This window comes from Ammospiza caudacuta, chromosome 8 (genome assembly GCF_027887145.1).
Source record: "Ammospiza caudacuta isolate bAmmCau1 chromosome 8, bAmmCau1.pri, whole genome shotgun sequence".
NCBI classification, from domain to species: Eukaryota; Metazoa; Chordata; class Aves; order Passeriformes; family Passerellidae; genus Ammospiza; species Ammospiza caudacuta.
The window spans coordinates 26,151,261-26,172,273 of NC_080600.1; the positions used below are offsets into that span (position 1 = coordinate 26,151,261).

At 39.8% G+C, this 21,013-nt stretch overlaps 1 protein-coding gene across 2 annotated transcripts in view; it reads left to right on the top strand.

Annotated features, from left to right (window-relative positions):
* Positions 1-11,607: 11,607 nt before the first annotated feature.
* Positions 11,608-21,013, top strand: part of COBLL1 (cordon-bleu WH2 repeat protein like 1) — a 73,916-nt gene continuing 64,510 nt past the window's right edge. For both annotated transcript variants that reach the window (XM_058809545.1, XM_058809546.1), the window contains exon 1: positions 11,608-11,659. In XM_058809545.1, the coding sequence (XP_058665528.1) occupies positions 11,616-11,659 (44 nt within the window). In that variant the 5' untranslated portion in view covers positions 11,608-11,615. The remainder of the gene's footprint in view (positions 11,660-21,013) is intronic.

Genomic DNA, 21,013 nt, shown 5'->3' on the forward strand with positions numbered 1-21,013 from the left:
GATGAGGAGTGAGATTTCTAGCAAAAAAGGGGAAAGGCATTACCACCCCATGTCTTTACTATGAGTTCCCATGCCTTTACTGCCAGTTCCATGGTGGCAACCAGAAAAGTTAAATAGATTGGATTATAATTCCACTGTTCCAAATAGGTAATATTTTTCATCATGCCTACTATGTAAATTTGAGACGACTTCAGAGGCTTTGAGCTGACTTAAAATTCAGTTAAATATCTGTTTTTTCACTGAACAAGTTAATAATCTCTGGAAAGTATATTTGGTCTTGATGAGACTTCTCATATAAAAATGATAAACTTTGTAAAAGCTAAAACATACAGTACAATCAAGTCCTGTGGTTCCCCTATAATTTCCAGCATGCTTTTTTCTTACCTTTCTTATACCAGCTACTAATTTTCTCCTTCAATAATTTAAATCCTTTCTGTTAATCTGTAACTGAAGTAGACTTTGCAAATGAAATGGTACAGTTCTGATCAGATGGAAGTCTGCTATGGCATTTTGCTATGTGTGGTACTTGCTGCTATCTGGTGCAACCTGGGGAGATCTCTGGAAAGGCCAAATGAACACAAGATAGTAAGCTGGATAAGTATTCTAGCTGGATAAACACAAGAGGTAAGCTGTGTTGCATAGAAGGATTTAAGAAATACTATTTCACTTTCTGCTTTCCAGCATCAGGGTAAAGTTCTTATGACTTAAGCACATTGCAGATTCCTGGTGTTCCCTGTCATATAATGAGGGATAGAATGTAAGAGACTAGTGCAGAAGGCAATCTCACACCTGAGGAGTTGCAGCTGCACTAATCACCAAAGATTGGGAACAGGCCTGCCCTTAATAGGCCACAGCTGTGTCCAATGAGAAGCGTGCTACAAAAGGGTGGGTTAGCTGGGTGAGGGGAGGGATGGAGTTTGTTGGTTGTACCATGAGGAGAGTTGGATGGCTGTGCTGAGGAGTCAGTGCTGCAAGGAGAGGCCCATGAGAAATCACCAAGAGGGTATGGGAACTTTTGCACTAAGTTGACAACAATGTAATAGTCAGCTTGGATACCTTTTCTGTGCTGTTTTTACTTTTATCATTTTTGATTTCACAGTCAGCAGGGTGAGCTTCTGCGTTTTAGTCTTTTAGCTACACATAATTGCCACAGCTTTTAAGAGAGGATTCTCTTAACAGTGACTGTGATCATGAATTCTGAATGCTGCTCTCACTATCTCCCCTATACTCTATTTTACAATCTTCAGCAAAGGGCTTTTTTTTCTTATCATAAACTCCAGATTTCTAGGACTCTTAAACAGAAGTAACTTTCAGTATATATCTCATGATTTAATTCAGAGTTAATAGAGACACAGTTAAAACTAGAAAAATGGACATCTGTAACAGTACAATTTTATTACATTACAAAACTGCTGCCTGAATCTACCTTCTGGCTTCTTTCTCCTTTGGCATTGTGAGTCAAGTCTTTCTCTGAGCTTAGAGTAAACTGTGGCATGTGTTCAAAAATTCATTGCGAAAGCCACCAGTAAGGAGGGATCTTTGCACTGATCGGTAATTTTTATCAGTGGCCTTCCAGGCACAGATATATTGCACATATGGGCGTCCTGGTGCAAATTCACTCAGAAGATAGGACAGCAGTTTCCAGCTGTCTGCCTTGTGCAGGTGAACAAGCAAAATTTTCTGGTTATAGTCTCAGTCACAAACTGCATGAAAAAACCTGCTGTATGTAGCATTAGGATGTAAATTCTTAATAAAATAAAAAGTATGAAAGACAGTATTTTGTCGTATGTAAAGCAAGGTAGATGTTGTCCACAATAATAAAACTTATCAGAAAGAAAAAAAAAAAAGCTTCCTTATGAATTCAAAATAATTTTAAGGTATTTCCCCCTTCCTTGTTATTCCCCAGGTGATCCTTAAATCTAGTCTTTTACCTGCTTTTGTGTAACTTAAAAGAATGGGAGATTTCAATATCTGTGGCCTTTGAAAAATGAGACTTTCAGCAACCTTGCAAACACTTCTGCATGCACCTTGAAACATCAGGTAAATTTGCACCCTTAGGAATCATGGAAGATCTTGATGTTGCCCTTGAAGCCAGTAGACTGGAATTCACCATGGTGTGTGTCCTTAATTGGTAAGTCAGTAGAATAGTGCAGAAAAGGTTCTGGTTGTTTTCCAAGAGTAATTTCTATTATGTTTACCTGGAGAAGCATTACATGTTTCTGTGACGTGACTTAGAATAGAACAGATCCACTTTTGTTTGCTTTGCTTTCAACAGAACACATATTTAGTTTGATTTGCAATTCAGAAGCATCATCATAACTGCATAAATTGTATCCATGTTAACCATCACTGGTTTAAATCTTCATTAATTAGACTGTATTTTTTGTCTTACTTTTTTGTAAGAGATACAGTTTTTATCATGAGGAGTAAAAATATGTTATTTTATTGAAAGATATGGTAAAAAATTTATATTCAGTAATTCCAACCAGAAATTACAGTTGTCTAGATATTAGACATTGATAGTTTCTGCCGTTTCAGTTTGAAATACATAATTCAGATTCACATTCAATACCTTTCAAGTTTACATAGGAATGGTAGCTTCTTGATCCAGCTTCATTGCCTTGCATCTGGTTTTTTCATATATTGAGACAGTAACAAATCTGTTTTGCTGAAGACTGTTGATCAAAGTCGTTGGAGCGCAGATCTTGGTGACTACTAGCATTAAGATCCTTCTGTCTTGAAGAAGGATGAAGTTGTGGTAAAATTCAACAGCAATTTTCTTTATGCACTCAGCAGTCACTTTTCATCATCAGAGGCACATGAAGTGGAAAAAATGGTGATTTGGAAGAGGAACAGGTTGTTATTGTTGTTATTGCTGCTGCTGTTGTTTCTTCTGTAAATATTATGATAGTTAGACAATCTATCCTAAGAGTCACTCTGATCTAAAGAGGACAAAGTGACTTGGGGATTAAAGCCTCACAATGTGTCTAGCTCAAGGACATTACTCTCACCTGTGCCATGAATTTGTTCCTATATCTTTGTGTTCCTTAATCGTGTAATCTGTCCTTGCTACACATTTTAAACTGTTGATTCCCTCTTTCATCTCAGTCTTCATATTTTATGCTGAAAAATGTCATGTTTTCTTCTAACATTGATAGGCTCAGTCTGTGTTTTAAAACAATTTCCTTCTACCCTCACAGAAAGGTAGCTGCTGAGCCCCTGTGCAGCTTTATCTTACTGTTCTTTTTCATTCACTTTAAATGTTTCCAAACGTTTTTGCCCTTGAGCCAAGGATTTTCTAACGTGCGTCTTGAAAGGGGTTATGCAGCCGAGTTCTGTCTGTAAAACCAGGAGACAAGAGTTCACTTAAAACGTGGTTGTGTGACTCAGCTCAAATTGATATAATTTTGATCAGAATCTACAAATGCTTATTTCTCAAATGCAGTTTCATAAGTGGTAAAATAAAAAAAATAAATTGCAAGCTATTTAGGGTGACTCTTTATTTACCCTTCCTTTCCCCTTCTCCTGATTCTACATCTGGGCAGCTCAATTCTGTTTCAGTCTTTCCTCTTTAACTGTTTGGCCTAAATACACTCTGATGCATTAATTAGCATATACATGTTTATCTTTGCCAATCTTAATCTGGAATGAAGCCCATGAACTTGTATTTGCCTATAATGGCCTGACTTTTAAGGTTCAGCCCAGTCAATAAGCATTTCATACACTGCTAGAGAGAGATAAAAAGTCTCCTTGTCCTGGTGCCATCTCTCAGGCACACGGGCCTCAGAGTTGTTAATGAGGCCATTCAGCACCACCACTTTACACAGCATCCAAAGTCAATACCCAAGTAAGTCATTCAGCAGAGCTGTAATTTACCTTCCAGCACCACGGAACTGCCTTCGCCAGCTCTTTGAATGCTTAAGTGCTTGAAAGGTGTGGTGCATTACAATGTAAAAAATAAGACCGAAGGCAAAAATCTTGAAATAATAATTACCGTAGGTTCAAAGAAACAGCATATATCCGTAGCACTCATTTAACTTTATTAAAAAATGAGGTCCTGCTGTTTTAAAGTCAGACTTCCAAATTATTTAAAGAGCCACAAAACGTGAGAATAGCCTCTCAGTGTCAGACTGAATGTCTTATCTAACTTGGTATCCTTTCTCAGGCAATGTCCAAAAATATGGATGTTGAGGGAACACTAGAAAAGGAAGGGAAAACATATATACTCCCACAAATATTCTTATCATCAAGCACTCTGTGGTTCAGGAACTTCCTGAGCTGGTGCTTTGTATTTAAGAACTCTTAATTTCTTTACTTGTAACTTTCCCAGTCTTCTCCAGGAAGAGACAGGAGATAAAATGAGAGCTTTTTTCATTTTCTAACCTTTATTTCTGAGAAAAACATTGGCCCCATTCCACAAAATCAGAAATAGCTATAGTGCTGTTATAGCAGTTCAGTGGCCTATAGCTCAAGTTAGAATGATAATGGCAATTTCACATCTCCTGGCACAAATGCATGACACTGGAGCTACGCATTGGTCATGGAGTGGGACTGACTGATGCATTAAAAATATTTTTGCTGTATTTAGTTGGGTTTTTCTTTCGAAGGAAAAGCTTAAAAATACCTTTAATGAGCTACTTAAAAGCTGAATCTTTGGATGTTTTAATTGTGCAGTCATACTGCTATGAATAAAACATTGCACAGTCTTCTAAATCTGGCCTAATGCCCGAGTCAGATTGGGTGAGCTAAGGGCATTTCTTTTGCAGGTTCCATATGGAGCCTATCTAGCTTTATTTTTATATATATTTTTATATATATTTATATATTTACTATTTATTTTTATTTTTAATGAAGATATTTGGATAATTTCATGCAACTTTCCTTTCTGATTAGTACACAATACTTAACTAGAGTGAATTGACAGATGTCAATGTACAGTAAAAAGCAATGTAAATTGCTGCCTCTATACATAGTAACTAGCACACAAGAATTCTAAGCATCATTATATTCATTTTTATGCCATAGTAAACAGAACAAATCCAAACTAGATTTTTAAGGCTTTTCTTCCGTCCTGATTGTGGCATGATACAAATTAAACTTTCCAAACTATGCCTTACTTAGTGGATAGTAAGCAATGATTTTAGCACAGCAATTTGGAAGGAAGGAAAATTGAAAGAACAGCATCTCTGGTGCCAGGAAGAGTGCACCCTATGGCACAATCCCTCCATTAAAAACAAATGGGAAAACTAGTGCTAGACAATGCTTCAAACATTTCTTACATAAAATTAAATTTAGGTAAAACTTAACTGCTTAAATTAAAAGCATTTAATGATGCTGAATAAATAGACTGCAGTTTGGTATATCAATAGCAAATAGGTATGGATACAAGTAATGTTTTTATACAACATCTCACAAAGGAAAGACAGCTTTCTCAGTCTGTGTCTCCAGGGGCATATTGCTGTATGTAAGACTGCTTTGCTGCTTAATTACAATTTTTTGTTTGCAGGGCAGATGTAGTGATAAATATACTGGTGGATTCTTACCAGAGAATATACCTTGAGCTATTCTACCCTGTGTACTGCTGTTAAGCATAGCCAAGGAGAGAAATTATTTCACTTCTACATTCTCCAGAAACCTGGTTCTGAAACTGAGCTGTTAGCTTGAGCTGAGCTTCACGCATATGCTAATTTAAAATTGTCTTTGACATGCCTGCACAAGCTGTTTTGACTGTGCATAGGTGCTCACTAAAGAGGTAATTCTACAAGGAGACAACAGCAAATTGCAGAAAAGAGACAGTCAAAGCTGGGCTTTGAAATTACTTGAAATTATTTATGCAAGCTTTCAAACTCAGAGCAGTAATAATTTTTACATTAAAACCTCAAAGAATTTCTGGAACTAATCTTTCCTCTCCCAGTGATGAATCTTATACTAGACTTAAAGCCACATTCAGTTGTAGTACACAGCCTTGGACTCCTGTCCAGTATGTTTGAAAAGGTTGGTGAACTCTGTCAGGTACTCTGAAACCTTTGTGTAAGTATATATGCATGACTTCTATTCAGATGTTTATTGGGGGAAAAAAAATCCAGCTTTCTCACAGCTTAGAACACTAATAATTTGTGTATCTATGAAGTAGAATATGTGCCTACAATGTGACTTAAATAAGACTAGGTGCAGTGTTGTATTCTTGAAATTGCCAGCATATGAAGGTGGGATGAGCTTTTTCCCAACAAATGCATTCTTCTAGGTCCTTAGAGTTCACTGTGTGCACATATGTGAGGAAAATGATCTTTGATTTGTCTGTGCTGACCATCTCAGTACTATCTTGTGTTTAAAACAGATGTGATGTGTCCCTTTGGAGGTCGTTTGTTCCAGCTGTAGGTCCCTAAAGCACACTGTGCACAGAGCAATTTCACTTTCTTGTTAGCATTCCAGAGGAGTGTCTCTTCCCTCTCTCCTCCCATTCATTCAGTTGCCTAATCAAAGTACACAGTTCATATCATCCAAGTGAAGCATTTAACTCCCTCTCCATACTTCCAGAGCATCTGAACATATGGCATTCAATTCCACTCTATGTGGATTGTCCAGAAAGCATGAGGGCTCTAAAGTTACCCAGGCTAGTTCTGGGCAAGCTGGCTAAGCACCAAGAGATACAAATTTGTGCACCATAAGGCTTCTCCTTGGCTAATATATCTTGTTTTCATGATACAATACAACCATAGCAATATAGATTTTGGAACCTAAGATAACTCATCTGCTTATAGCTTAGCTATTGCTACATTTTCTCTGTCTCTTTAGAAGAAATCCCCAGTTTCCTTTCTATCCAAGTGTATTTTCGTAATTCGAAAAGGAGATTCTGTTTTTTGTAATGTTATGATATATGATACAATAAACTATAAGCTAATGAATTACTAATCAATTTAACAGATATTTCTTTCCAGAGGTGATTTTCTTCAGAAATATTTTTTACTTTTTAGGCTTTGCAGACTTCAGTGTTGAGCATTTTGCACACTATGTGCATTCAAAATGTGGAAATTTAGTGTATGAGAGTAATTTAATGAACTTGTAGTTTCTTCTAAACCCCAGCTAAGACTGACATTTAAATTATCTCTCATCTATCTTTCATGGCTGGCATGATTTGAAAGAATTAGACAAAACTGTTTTAGAAGATCATTAACTCTGCAAGGATACTTCACAGCATGTGTGATTCTACACCTTATATCACTCATTACTCAGCATCGTCTGAAGCTTTCTAATATTACTCAATGCAGTGTTAATCCAAATGAATACCTCACTAATTGTTATTTAATGCATCCCCAGAAATACTGCTCAGCAACAAAATAACTTAGAAATCATGACTTGTAAGCAGTAAAACATTTCCTTTCATGATTCAAAGGCAAAAGAGAAATACTATCAGAGTGAAACTGCACTGGTAGTAATCAGAGTATATAATAGTATCATTATGCAGGTCTTAGATATGACCTAAAAGGACAATATATCTCCAAGAAAGTAAATGCCTGTAATACACATATTAGCAAAAACTATTTGGGGTAGTATTATGTGTAGTATTGACTACTGGGAAAAACTTATAGAAAAGGCAGAAATTACTTAGTCCTGTATTGAAAGTGTATGGGGTAGTTTTTTGTAGCCTTATTTCTACTTTGTCTAGCAGGCCAAAGCTGGATACAGCCCAGCACCTCAGTGTGTTTGTTGGAGTTCAGAACGGAGCACAGGACTCGAGGTGTGTGCTCAGCAGTGCTGTGTAAGGGCACAGTGCTCCTCAGGTAAGTGCACAGCTTAAATGGCTTCCCAAACCTGTCCCTGTGCCTGAGCAATGCTCTCAGTAGCTATGTACATGTGTGTGCATGCTCCCCAAACCTAACCCCCGTTCTGGAATGCAAACACAGGAACAGCAGCTGTTCAACAGGATTGAGGCAGATTGACTACTCCATGAAGAAGAATTACATATGGGTTTAGTTTTCATTTAAACAAAATGAAGAATCATATAATATTTCCTTGCTTTATTTTTTATAGTATAAGGGTAAAATCCTGATTTTTATCATGTCTCCTATACATGATAAATCATATAGAATAAATATCTGAGCTTTTTATTGTATTTAGTTACGCATCAGAAAAGTAATTTAAAAAGGAAAACGCCTTTCAATTCCATAATCTATTTGACACCTATTTTGCACAATACTATTCAAAACAACTATAGTGTGACACAGCATGATTTTCAATTACAAAACCACATTAGGAGTACATTCAGGTTGCATCCTTAAATCACAAAATGTCACTATAACCTGTTACGTATTAAGAAATTTAAAAAGACCTTGTAAGCAGACTTTTACAATACAAAAAATATTCTAAGGTTCCTGTGGTCTATTTAACACTTAAAAAGCTTTCACCTTATGCAATAATGGGCATACACTACATTTCTACAGCATATTTCATTCAAAAAAAATTTGTATTCACATTTCTGGTAACCTCTTGAACAGAGAAGGGCAACCAGAAGTACTGAAGGCATCTAGGACAACTTCTGACTTTTATGAAAAATGCCATGGGATATGGCTGCTTTTTTAGAATGGGCAAGGCTTTGTTTTTAGTAATTTAACTTGTATAAAAATCCCATAGTTAGTAATATACCTGGAACTTCATGTCTCTAAGACAGAACTTCTCCTTCAAATATCAGTTGCCATTAGCAGTTCTCACTACCTGCAAAATTTGAAGGTTATGCTAACAGTAATCAGAACCGGGTATTAATCTGCAAACATTTATACTAAATATACAATAGCACCGAGTACATTCACCAAGTGCAGTGGGTGGCAGCTTGCCACCTGGATTAATGCCTCCAGAGAAATTATTGTTTTACCTGTAACTATGGACAAAAGATGACATTAGTGCAACGGTGTAATTAATAACCTACCACTTCATTAATTGTTACAATGCTATCTTCATGGATCAGCTTGAAAAATCTAGGGAACTTGAAAGGTTTTGTTGTGTTTTTTTTTTTTCCTTTGACTATTCAGAAGAAGAGACAATAGTGTGTTAACTTGGTATTCTCTGATGATGATTGATTTGTATGAACAATGTCTTCAGCTCAGGACAAAGTTGGAAACTTTATAAAAATAGAAAAATTTTAAAAATAGCATTTGATTCTGTCAACATCTTTTGAAAATCAAACACAGAACTGATTTTCTACTGATAAAGAAACAAAGTGCCATAAGACAGAATCTGTCCTAAACAAAGTGCCATAGGACAGAATCTGTCTCTAAAAAGCTGAGAGCCCAAAGAGAAACGGTATCTCCACTACCTCAAAATCCAAGTATTTTAAGTCTAATTATTGTAAAACTGCCACTGCAGAACATGGCCTGCAGGCACTCAAGTTTAGAGCTGACAGTGTTTCTAGTGATCAGAATTTCAGATGTGTTTAGTTAACAACTGAGATAAGAATAAGACATGTGGTAGTGTAAGACAATAAGCTTAACCTCTCCCCTCTTAAAGTGAGATTGGCATTATTCAGTGAACTTTTTTAGGTAATCCCCCAGGTTCTATTGGAAACAGTCACCACTAATAATTTTTTTTAATGTTATTTCCCTAATGTCACTTTTCTGCCTGGCATTGCTGAGTTTCTATTATGAGCACACATGAGCTATTCAATAGATTGCAATCTTTGTGGCATCAATACTTGCCAAAAGAATTAGACTATAGCATATATTGGTTTCCAAATGAGATTACAAAGGGAGTGGTACAACACCTCCTTATTTATTGGTGACATGACACCAACACGTGTAATTATTCTAAGTAATACACAATCAGCTACAGGGTCTTCAGCTGAAAACATCATTATACTGTTCAATCATCTCACCTTTGCAGCATGGGAGTTTGATTAGTTTAGAAGGTGCTGTCACATAATGGTTTTGCCCAAGAAGTAGCTGGTTGGAAGCAGAGAATTCTTTTGTACTTAAACTAATGCTACAAACTGAATGCAGAAAGTGCCCTGATTGCAGGAACAGTCAACATGTAAAAGAATTTATCAACCTTCATCCTAACCTAGGCATAGCCAAACAGTTTGAGAAGTGTGGGAATAGAAAGTGGACTGTCAAAAGAGAAAAGGGTCCAAAACTTACATAAGGTCCTCAGTGAAATTGTTCCTGAGAGTCTTGATGGATCAATTCATAGAATGCTGCCTCTCTGAAAACTGGGCTGCAGAAAATGCATCTGACTCACCAGTGATTAATTTTTTGGTTTAAGAAATGTACACAGATTAATAGGGTGTGCCTGATAATGGCATGTGGTTATTCTGGGTGTGAATAACCTCTAGAGTCTGTCAAAACAGCTGGCTTCAGGGTTAGTCTCCAGAGAAAAAGCAGAAGAAAATCTTTATTGAAGAAGCACACTGCAGATGAGAAAGGCATGTGAGGGGAGAAGCAAAGTTATTAAAGTACAGTATCTCTACAATGCTTTATACAGTATTACACTAGCTATGAAGAATATTAACATCAAATGGTCAATTATATTAATTTTTCCAGATATATAATCTTAGAACTAGTCAGACAAAGGACTTGAATGCAACGTTCTAATTTTTTTCCTACGTAGGAAAAAAAGAAGTAAATGCTTTGACGCTGGCTATTTTTCAACTTTTGTTAAACACTGGGCAAAATATTACCTGTATCAAAAGCTGCATGTACTAGCCAATGCCATCTGGTCCCACAGCACAGCAGGAACAGCGCTCTGTGCTGACACAGGTTTGCAGCGCGTTAGGGCCCGATCTGCTCAGCTATTGCTGCACAGAAAAGCTGAGGTGCCGTCATGCTCAGCTAGCAAACTTCAGATCAGCCCGAATTCACTCCCGGCCGCGGGAGCTCGGCACCCGTGACACGGTGGGGCTCAGCCGGGTCCCGGGCAGCGGGCACAGGGAGCGCAGCCCCGGTGCCCGGGCAGAGCGGTTTGATTCCCGGCCCCGGGCTCCGCGCCTGGCTCTCCCCACCTGTGGGGATTTCGCCTCGCGCCCTGGTGGCTGGAATGGGAAAGGGCTGAGCCCGAGGCGGCCGCCGGGACGTTTCTCTCGGGGAGAGGAAAATTCCAGCCGAGAGGAGCGGCCCATCCCCCGCTGGCCGCTGACAGCCCGCGGCCGAGGCCGAGCGGAGTCCCCACTCCGGCCGCAGCTGGAGGGACAGCCGGGTGTGTGGGGACAGCCGGGTGTGTGGGGGCGGGAGGGAAGGAGGGAGGCGCTGGGACGGGAACAGGGAATCTCTGTCTCCGTGCGTGCCGGAGCGGGGAAGGTTCTGCATTTCAAGTTTCTCGCCGCGAAGTTGGGTTTTGCTTTTTTTTTTTTTTTTCCCTTGCTTCTGTGTTTTTTTCTCCTACGCCCAAGGTGTGGTTCCGCGATCTGTAGGAGCCTGGCGCAGGCCGTGACCGCGGCCGCCGCCCCAGGCAGGCGCCCAGTGTCCGCGCCGTAAACAGCGGGAAATGCCCGTGCTCGGGGGCGAGGCGGTGCCGGGGGCTGCGGAGCGGGGCCGCCCTCCTCAGCCCGCCCCGAGCAGGTGAGGCGGGGAGCCGGGCTGTGCGGGCGGGTCCCCGGCTTGCGCCCGCCCTGCGCTCCCTGGGCCGCCGGTATGGACGGGCGCGCTCGGCCGGCGGCCGCCCCGCCGCCCTCCGGGTAAGCACAGCTCACGGCGCGGGCTGGGACCCGCAGGGAAAGCCGTGCGGGGGCTGGGTGAGGTGAGGTGAGAGTTAGGGGGCAGCTCGGGTCGGGGAGGCCGGGGCTGAGCGCGCCCGGCTGCGAGGTGCGTTGCTTGGGACGCAGCCAGCGGCGAGAGGCGGCTCCCAGCGCCGGGGGCGGGCGTGCTCCCGGTGCCCCTGCCCGGGGCTCCTGCGGCGGCGGGGAGCGGAAGCCCGCGGGCAGATGGAGCGGCGCGGCCGTTAAACGGCTGCCCCGACGGCACCGCTGCTGCTGCCGGCGGGGGCTGCGGGACCTGCCCGTCCGGCCGTGCCCCGCCGGGCAGCGGCTGCAGCGCCGGCCCCGCGCCGCGGGCACTTCCCGCAGGGGCGAGCGCAGCCCGTCCGCCGGCGTTGCCGTCCCGGTGCCTCTGCCGGGCTGCGGGACCTGCCGGGATCGGCGCCTCGGGCAAATCGCTGCAGGTCAGCACTTGCCGCTCGGAGCATCCTTAGGTGTGCGGAGTCAACTTGCAGCTCTCTGGGTGAGAGTGGCGGCGCTTTGGGAGGGCTGCGCCCTCCTCGGTGCTCTGGGAACTGCGGACGCTGGGGAAAAGAAAATAAACAAGTAGCATCTGTTTGGAGTAGTAAAAGGGCTGGGTTGTTTCTTTTTACGTGTTAGGCCCCTCTGGTTTAATTTTGCTTGTAGTAGAAAATCTAACGTTAAAGAAAATATTTTTTAAATCCTAAGTAAAACTACCCCAGTTAAAGATCGGGAGGAGGATTTTTCCTTAACTAGTCAGGTACGTTTGAAGAAAATTAGTTTCACTGGGAACTGGAGTGGATCAAAGCACTGGTAAGACTGCTGAAATTATCTGTAAATAGAATGGACAAAATACATGGTGGGTGTATCTTTTAACATGAACGTTTTTTGTGAAGCTTCCATATTATTTGCAAAAATGGATTACTTGGGTTGCTGACCAAGCGGCTACAGGATAAACAGGTGTAGATGATGGAAATTTACTGTAGTATTTGCAGCAGTAATCAAATCAGTGTGAAGCCATGGCTGTAGTGAATATGGAAGATTCATAAATGGTATTCGCTTAAGGCCTTGTCACCATTCCACATTTATATGTAGCAGTTGAGAAATTGACTTTATATTGTTAATCAGTGTCGAAGGTATAATTATAGTATAGGTAATTACTGCATTTTAAAGACTCTAAGTACTTCAGCAGAGTTGGAAGGACTGAGTGTAGGATAATAGGTTTCATAGGTTTCTTTTCCAGGTTAGGGAGTGGCAAGAACAGTTTGTGTTGAAAGTCTTCAGTTTTACTTGTGAGCAAGTGAACCTAAAAACAAGCAAAAAGGCACAATTAAAACTTTGGCTGTTCTGACAGTTTCTCTAGGCCTGTTGCCTGCTATAAAGCTGTTTGGTATAGTGAATTTTGGCTGCTGCTTGACATCTGAGTTCCCTTTATGTGACTTCAAACATCTGCCAGCATCCACTTCTCAGTTTTGAGATACATGTAGCTGATAGTACTGCTCATTGCATTAGCCCTGCAGAGAGATTTTCAGGACTTTTATCAGCTGTTCACATGTAATTTAGTCCTTAGAAAATCAAATTGCCATGCCTTTCTTGCTACAAAAGTTCTTCATTGACGGTCTTAACTATTTCTATAAGATGGTCTCATTTGCTCGTGAAATGCTGGATTTGAGGAAAAAATGTGGATATACCAGAAAAGAAGACAACTCCCAGTTTTACTGAAAATAGTCCACAGATACATTTTTGAATAGTATGCAGTTACTGTTCCCTCTCTGTGATGATAGGAAAATTTGTGCAATCTGGGAAGAATTTCGGTTGAAATGGCATTTTTCTTTAAAAGTATGACCAAATGATGTATACTGCATTACATCTCTTCTTTCCTTGTTTAGCCAGGTTGAAAATGTTGTTAATCTGCAGCTGAAAACTTTTCCAGCCAATGTGTTCTTAAATCACTGTTTGAAGTTCTGTGGGGTAATTGCTGGTAACTCTAAGCAGCTGAGAAAGTTTGTTTATGCTAAACTGCTAAGAAGGTAGTGAGTGTTTTGTAAATTTCCAAGCACTGATGTTAGTTAAAGCTTGGAACTCCTATATAACTTGATCACTGATGGCTCTTTAATACAGAATTTTGTTATCACATCTATGGGGACAAGCTTTGGAAAAGGATCCTGTTGTGTTTTTTTTTTTTTTTTTTTTTTTTTTGCATGCAGGATTATGCTTTCCTATTGAAAAATTGTTTATTAAAACTAGTTGTGGACAATAATATTTGTCTGAATTTGTTGAGAAACGTGCCCATGTTATTCTCTCTGTACATTCTGGGTAAAAAAGAAAAGATTTTTTAAAAAATGGCCTCTCCTGGATTTGGTTTGTTTTTTGGTTTATAGTACAGTGAATAGAGACTGTGCCCAGCAACTGGCTGGAGTATTTTGGAATATGATGAATAGGAGGTGTGTCCAGTAAGTGGCTGGCCATGACACACAGTTTCTTCTGCTGGCAGGAGAAGCTTGGCTGGGCAGTTAGGGAGTTTTATAGATCATCTGTCTTAGCCTGAGTCTGAGCAGCACTCAGGGCACAGAGCTCCCGCCAGGCCAGTTCTGCTCCTGTTCATCACAGAGCTGAATTTGCTTTATGAAATAATTGGAAAATGTGATTTAATACTTATAAATAAAAGAAAAGGAGTTGCTGTAGTTTGTGTCCTACCTTCTGAACACAATTTTCCTACTGTTGCTGGACAGCAGTCCCATACCCTGGAGTAAATACTTTTTTTTCATTACAAGTAGATGTCACTATTTGACCCAGGATTTTACCCTGAAGAATTATATTATGGCTTAATATGCCATTAGAATATTGGAGCAAATGTGAATTTTGGTAAATGTAATATTGATATCCTTTGTAATACTAGCCTTCCTGTTGAGATCCACCTTTAATTCAATTGTAATGTTTCTAAGAATTTTGTGTTATTTCATTTGTTCCCATGTTTAAAGCTATATGCTTACATGCAAAATAACAGCTTCTGGCCTGCTTTACCCAAGCAAACAAACCCCCTTTGTCTTTATCATTGTCATTGTGTGTCTAACAAAAACATGCTCAGGAGATGGAGCTGCTCTCCAGGGCTGAAGATGGAGCTGGTTGTGTGGGGAAAGGGATGGGGCCAAGCAGCTTTGGTTATCTTAATGCCAGCATCACTTCTCTTGTGTGACTTCAGGTTCCCATCACTGCTGCTTGGTGTAGTTGGAAAATGTAAGGAGAACAGGGGAAATGTCTTTTTCATGTGATTTCCAGGGCTGTCTCTGGTAGTAAGATGTTTTCCGAAAACCCAAGAAATTTACCTTTTCTCTTGCATGTAACGGAGTTTTTATCAAATCATTTCAGTCACATTACGGACACATCAGCTGTGGTGCAGTTTTGGCAAGTGTCTGGTGTCAAGCTTGGAATACTGATTTGAGCTCTCTTCCTTCTCTTTCTCTTCCAAGTGTTTGAGTCAGCTCCCAACATAGCCACAGGTTTGTTCAAGTATAAATGAAAGTCCTTCCTGTTGTGGAGTGTGGGAAGGGACAGCAAGTGTAGCAGTAGCTTCAAGCCAAGCATTCTGTGCCCAAGCCGCAGCCCCAGAGTGGGTGTGGGGACTTGAGTACGTGTCTGAATTTGCTCAGTTTGGTGAAATTTACGTAAGGGTGGAACTACGGTTTTCTCTTGCAATGAACTGTCTGTTTCCATTGCTCTGTGCATTGTGTTTATCATTAAGTACAAGACCTTTTATACTTGTCCTACTGAGTAGGTCTGTCTTAGATTTGGGTCTGTTTAAAAGGTCTATTTTAGATGTGTTTCGTTTCTTAGACCTGGGACTTCAAGGTAATACTTAGGATGTTCTTCTCACCCCCATGACCCTGAAGAAGACCAAGTAAATGAGCAATAACAAAATGGAAAGAATCTTGATAATTTGGGTCTGTAGAGCTTGCTGGGTGTTTGAAGCAGGGAGTTATCTCCTTTGTGGGTGGATGCCCATCAGGAGCCACTTGAATGCTAATCATTCCAGGGGCCAATTTGCCAGCTGAGTTCCAAATGTACACGTAACACTTCTTGAGGTGATTATGTTGTTCTTCTTAATGTATCTGCCTTAAGCAAGGCAACCTCAAATCGTGGAATGACACTGATGCCATTAACTGAATGTTGTATTTAAAAGCTGTTTACTCAAACTTTGTCAAGTCTGAAGTCATAGCTGGGTGCATATGGAATAGTTACTGGTAATGTTCCCTGTTGGAGTGTGTTGCTGTGGGAATGAGATCAAGAAAACATTAGGGGGTGGAATGCGGATACTAGGGAGAAAAAATGTGTAGGAGGGTAATACACAAATAGAGATTAGCAGAGTTATTTCCAAGCTTTGTCCAAGTGTGTTGGTATCCTGTGAAAAATAAAAATGAGAGCTAGATAGTGGGGTATCAAAAGCATTTGAGGGGAAAAAGTACTTGAGACTGGAAGTTGTTACCTTATGGTAGGTTCTTTTCTTTCTGCAGTTACTGGTTGGTTATTTTTATTTACTTTAAATGGGACCACAGTATTTTCCTAAACCTGAAGATCACTATTTGTTTTGAGTAGGCTCATCTGTGTTGGGTGGAAGAAGAAAAGAGTCCATTGTTGGGGACTAAAACCTTAGATTCCAGAGGAAACTGAAAGTCTTTACAGGACTTCTGTCATCTGATGGACAAAATAATTGAGTAGGAATATTTTAAACTCACACACAAGTTGTTTCTCCTGTAATCTAGCAACATCTAAATAGGTCTCCCTTCATAAGGTGCTGCACCATTTCTGACTATCTCTGCTGTAGCTTGGAAAATAATTTCTGAGCATGCTGGATTTTCTAGCCTGGCTGCTGTTCTGGGCTGCCATTGTTGTAGTTTTGTGTGTGCTGGGGAACAGCAGCTGTCAGATTATCCAGCCAGCCCTTTGAGCTGTAACAAGGTTAGCAAGCTCAACTAAATATTTATTCTTTTTTTTTCTAGAAATTAACAAGTCAGTATAACGAGCTCCTGTGTTAACATAGGGGGTACAAGGAATGCCAGGTGTTCTCTTTTATAGCTGCTTGCAAGTTAAACCAGATCTGATTGTGCACTTTCTTTTCTTCTCACCTGGCTCTCACTTGCCCAGAGGCTGCCCTGCTGCTCTTAAGTTAAGTTCCCACAGCTGTCTGCAGTGTGAGGAAGTTGCTCTTCACTGCAGCATCTCTGTGTGCAGCTCTAAAAGAGCTGACATCAGGGCATTGGAGGATGACAAGAGGCTGAGATGTTGGCTCCTGGGTTCCTGTAGAGTTCTGTGGCTGTGCCCAGCATTGGCACAATGAGGAGGAAACTGACTGTGCAGCTTGCAACAATGGAGGGCTCAAGGGGGAAAACCACCCGTGCTGTTCTGAGCTGTAGCAACCAATTAAAAACTTGATGCTTCACCTGAGTTCTCTCCTGAGGTAAGATCCCACAATCAAAAATGCAGCTCTTTATGAAGTAAGTTTGAACACTCACTGGAGTTCCAGTAGATGTGTTCAGACTTAAACTCTTCGTGTCATAGACTGATGGATATAACTGCATTAACTGCATTTTTTTTCATGGCTTAAGAAATGTTTTTTTTTTTTTTTTTTTTTTTTTAATGCAGAAATGGAATACCATGGGAACTCTTACAGAATTGAGTTCCTGGATTTGTTTTTATTTGCTAGGAGGTTATCCAGTTCAGAAGGGGCGTGTGCATTTGTTTGGTTGTTGTAAATGATCAGAGTGCCATAGGTGGTTAAAGGATGAGTCCCTAATCTATCTGTGAAATATCTCCCTTGGGAACTTGTATTAATGTCAACTCTGCTGCATGTCTATGGTTGTGAGGATTACTATATTCAGTTAAAGAAAATAGAGCATGTGAATATTTTTAGCTGGGCTTAGGCTTTCTTCTGTGAGAAAGCATTGGTTTTGCTGCAAGCTTTAGCTCTACAGAGGTTCTCATTGAAGAAATAGTACAGCTTGGAAGTTTTCTTAGCTGTGTTTTAAAAATACTTTCTGTCTACTTATTTGATTTTCATTTCTCTTCTGGAAATAGAGCTTGGTTTGGAATCCTATTTATTATATTATTTATCTTATATTATTATTTAATAATAGACAAACAAACCTCTCCTTCCCTAACAATGCAAACTGTTGCTCTGTGTTAAACAAGAAATGTAGTGAGCTTGAATTTTCCTCCAAAAGAAACAGACAAAAAGCATCCAAGCAGCAAAACACAATCCTGTGTCAAAAGCAGGCACTAGAAATGTGTTTATTTTTCTTTAAAATCAGATCAATTTTCAATCTAATATTCTTGAGTTATTGATATATTGATTTAACAGTGTTCTTTTTTGTTTTTATGGGCCTTGGTTTTCTGTTGGTTAGTTTTCCCTTTTGGTATTTTACCTTATTTTAATGTCAGGCCTTCAGATAGATTTTCTATACCTGAGGTTTGACAGGTAACTTTTAAACGTTGTGCAGTGGGAAGAGCATAAGCATTTTCAGCTCTGCCCTTAATGCAGACTTACAATTGACAAAGCTGTCTGGAGGAGCTACTCCTTCTATTTTTTTTTCCACAAAACAAATTACCTTTTTTTGTTGCATTCAGTTCGACCGTTTGCTTGTTTTGTTTGGCTTTTTTGTCAATCTGTGTCTCCCCTTCCCTCCCACCGTTTGATGTTCTGGGATCTTTGCTGAATTGAGTTAAATAAGAATGTTCAAGGAAATGGGACCATCAGTAGAGTAGTGTTACTTTTGCCCAGAGTCTTTTTATATGTAGGGATCAAAGTAATTTGAAGGGTATTAGGGAAGAATATGGCATGCCAAGTTTGGTTTGTGATTTTTTGTCATTCACTAGTTTCCCAATTGTTTAAGTATCATTGTATTGCTCTTGACTTCTGTAAAACCTTGCTCAGTCCTTCTGCACTGTCAAATTCGACTGACAGAATAACTGGGCATAATATTGCAGGTACAGGATAATCTACTGAGCTGGCTATTGTTTAATTGTTGTTGTTACAGCAGTGCTGAAAGCTCTTTCTATGTGGGAGGAATAATGCTTTGTCTCTGATCTAAGAAAGAAAGAGGAGCCAAAATATTTATTAGTAACAAGGTTGAAAAAAACGTTTACAACTTGTCTGCTGGGTGCAACTCTTTGAGGCAAAGATGAAGTACCTCTTTCTTTACTAGTAGCTACAGACTTCAACTTTCTGTCCTTCTCATTAAAAGATAATATTGTGCCGAATTCAAAATGTAACCATTCTGGCTTTGAGAGCATGGAAATTATTTGCATGGATGGGTGTTTTTTTTTAACTTTGGTTAGTAAGACAAACAAGGTATGTGTTAGTTGATGACAGTAGTGTAGTAGGTGAAATTTCTAGAGATGGATTTTCTGATAATTTTAAGGCATTTGTGTAAAATCAGAAATTCAACCCATGCCTGCAATTCAGGCTTTGATTTTTAAAATTTTAAAGTAAAAAAAAAAAAATTAAATTTTGGGATATTTAATTCCTCACAAATCAGGTATAATTATATGTTGAAAATTGTTTCCAGGTTCCCAACTTTCATTTCTGAAGAGTTATTGCTTTTTCCAGTTGCCCTCTGAAGTCTCCAGACCTAAGCTTTTCTGGATCCTCTGCTGGTCTCTGATTCATGGTCTCTTACTTTCCCTTGCCTGCAATTTTGATTCTCTCCTTCCACCCATATTACAAATCAGCCTCACTAATTCCATCCTTGGCACCCTCCTTGAGCTATATTTACCTCATTCACTTTTTAAAGTACTCACTGCTTGGAGGAAGTTCTTTTTTGCTGAGTCTTAAATAAGTTTTTAAGTCTACAGCTACTACTAAAGATGTACTTTTTTTTTGCCTGAAGGGCTAAGAACCCAGCAGTTGAGCGGATCTTTCAGTACTCTGGCTTTGTGCATTCTTTTAAATCTTCACATTTAGAAAAAGCCCGGCCTTGCAGCTTGGTCTTTCCTATGTTTTTTTTTTTTTTTTTTTTCTTTTTTTTTTTTTCTTTCCCCTCTATCCCATCCTGCCTGTATCTCCTCTTCGCTCTGAAACTCTAAATTCTTCTTTTTATAAATATGCTTTTGTGTTTAAAAATTGTGTATTCTGTCTTACCTAGCTCATTGCATTCTTATTCCCTTGTACTTAAATGGGCATTGAGGATATTTTTCACTACACTGTTGAAGGGGAGAAGGGTTCCCAGGCCCTTTTATGTGGCATTTTAAAGCAGGGTCATTGACTGTCTTTGCAGTTGCTGATTTCATCTGCTCACTTATCTATGGCTGAGTAATGCCTTGGACATTGCAGGACTTGAAGCTGAGGTCTCAAGGCTGGCAGTGATAGCTACAGACATGAAATAGGATTTTTTTTTTTCTTTATTCAAGCAAGTCAGAGTTTACCTATTACTTTGTTGAGCCAGTAGCAGTAATTTTATTCACGTATTACACGCTGTCCTTTCTCAGAATTAGATATATATATATAATTTGATATCTCTGTGATAGATTATCAGGAATTTGTTGTGGAAATGAACTGATGGAATTGGGTCAGATGTGTCTTTACTCCTTCAGCTTCTTCTTGCTTCCCTCTTGTTTCCTGATGGTTGACTGGGGCTTTTTCTTGGAGTAGGGACATGGCTCTGGTTTTCTGCCAAGTGACATGTGCAGGGATCAGAGGATTTCGGAATCTAGATAATTTTTGTGATTTGTTTTGACAGTTCTTTTGCAGTGCAAGGGCACAACATTCCCCCTATTCTGTCCTAGGTATTGTTGAGATAGATATTCTCAATACACAGGGCAATGCTGGTTCACTTTTGTAGAAAAACAAGGTGAAAATGTAGAAGATAGGGAAAACCAAAGCATTTTATAAGCACTTCTTCAGAGCTGGGTGTTGATAGTGAGGGATGTAAGAGAGAGTCTGAAGAGGCTTATTTTGGAAAAGTAATAAGGATCTGACATCACTGTCTGAACTGTTGGAATCTCTGTCTGATTTCTAAGCATCTTTCTTTGACTGGTCTTATATTTCTGCTGCCCAAACATTCTTACAAACTTTCCAGTCTTCCTCCCAAAATACACTGCTGTAATGCATCTTTATCCATAAGTCTTAAGTTAATAAAGGAGAGAAATGCAGTGAATTGTAGATTTTGGATGAAGCCTTAAAAGTATACAATGATTTCTTTTCTAAAAAAATAGGGATGTGGTGCTATGATAGTTTTAGAAATATTCAAACAAATCAATTGGTTCTTGTTGTTGGTTTTTTTTTTTTTTCCCTGATGGTGTTCTTTAAGATACTGCTTATGG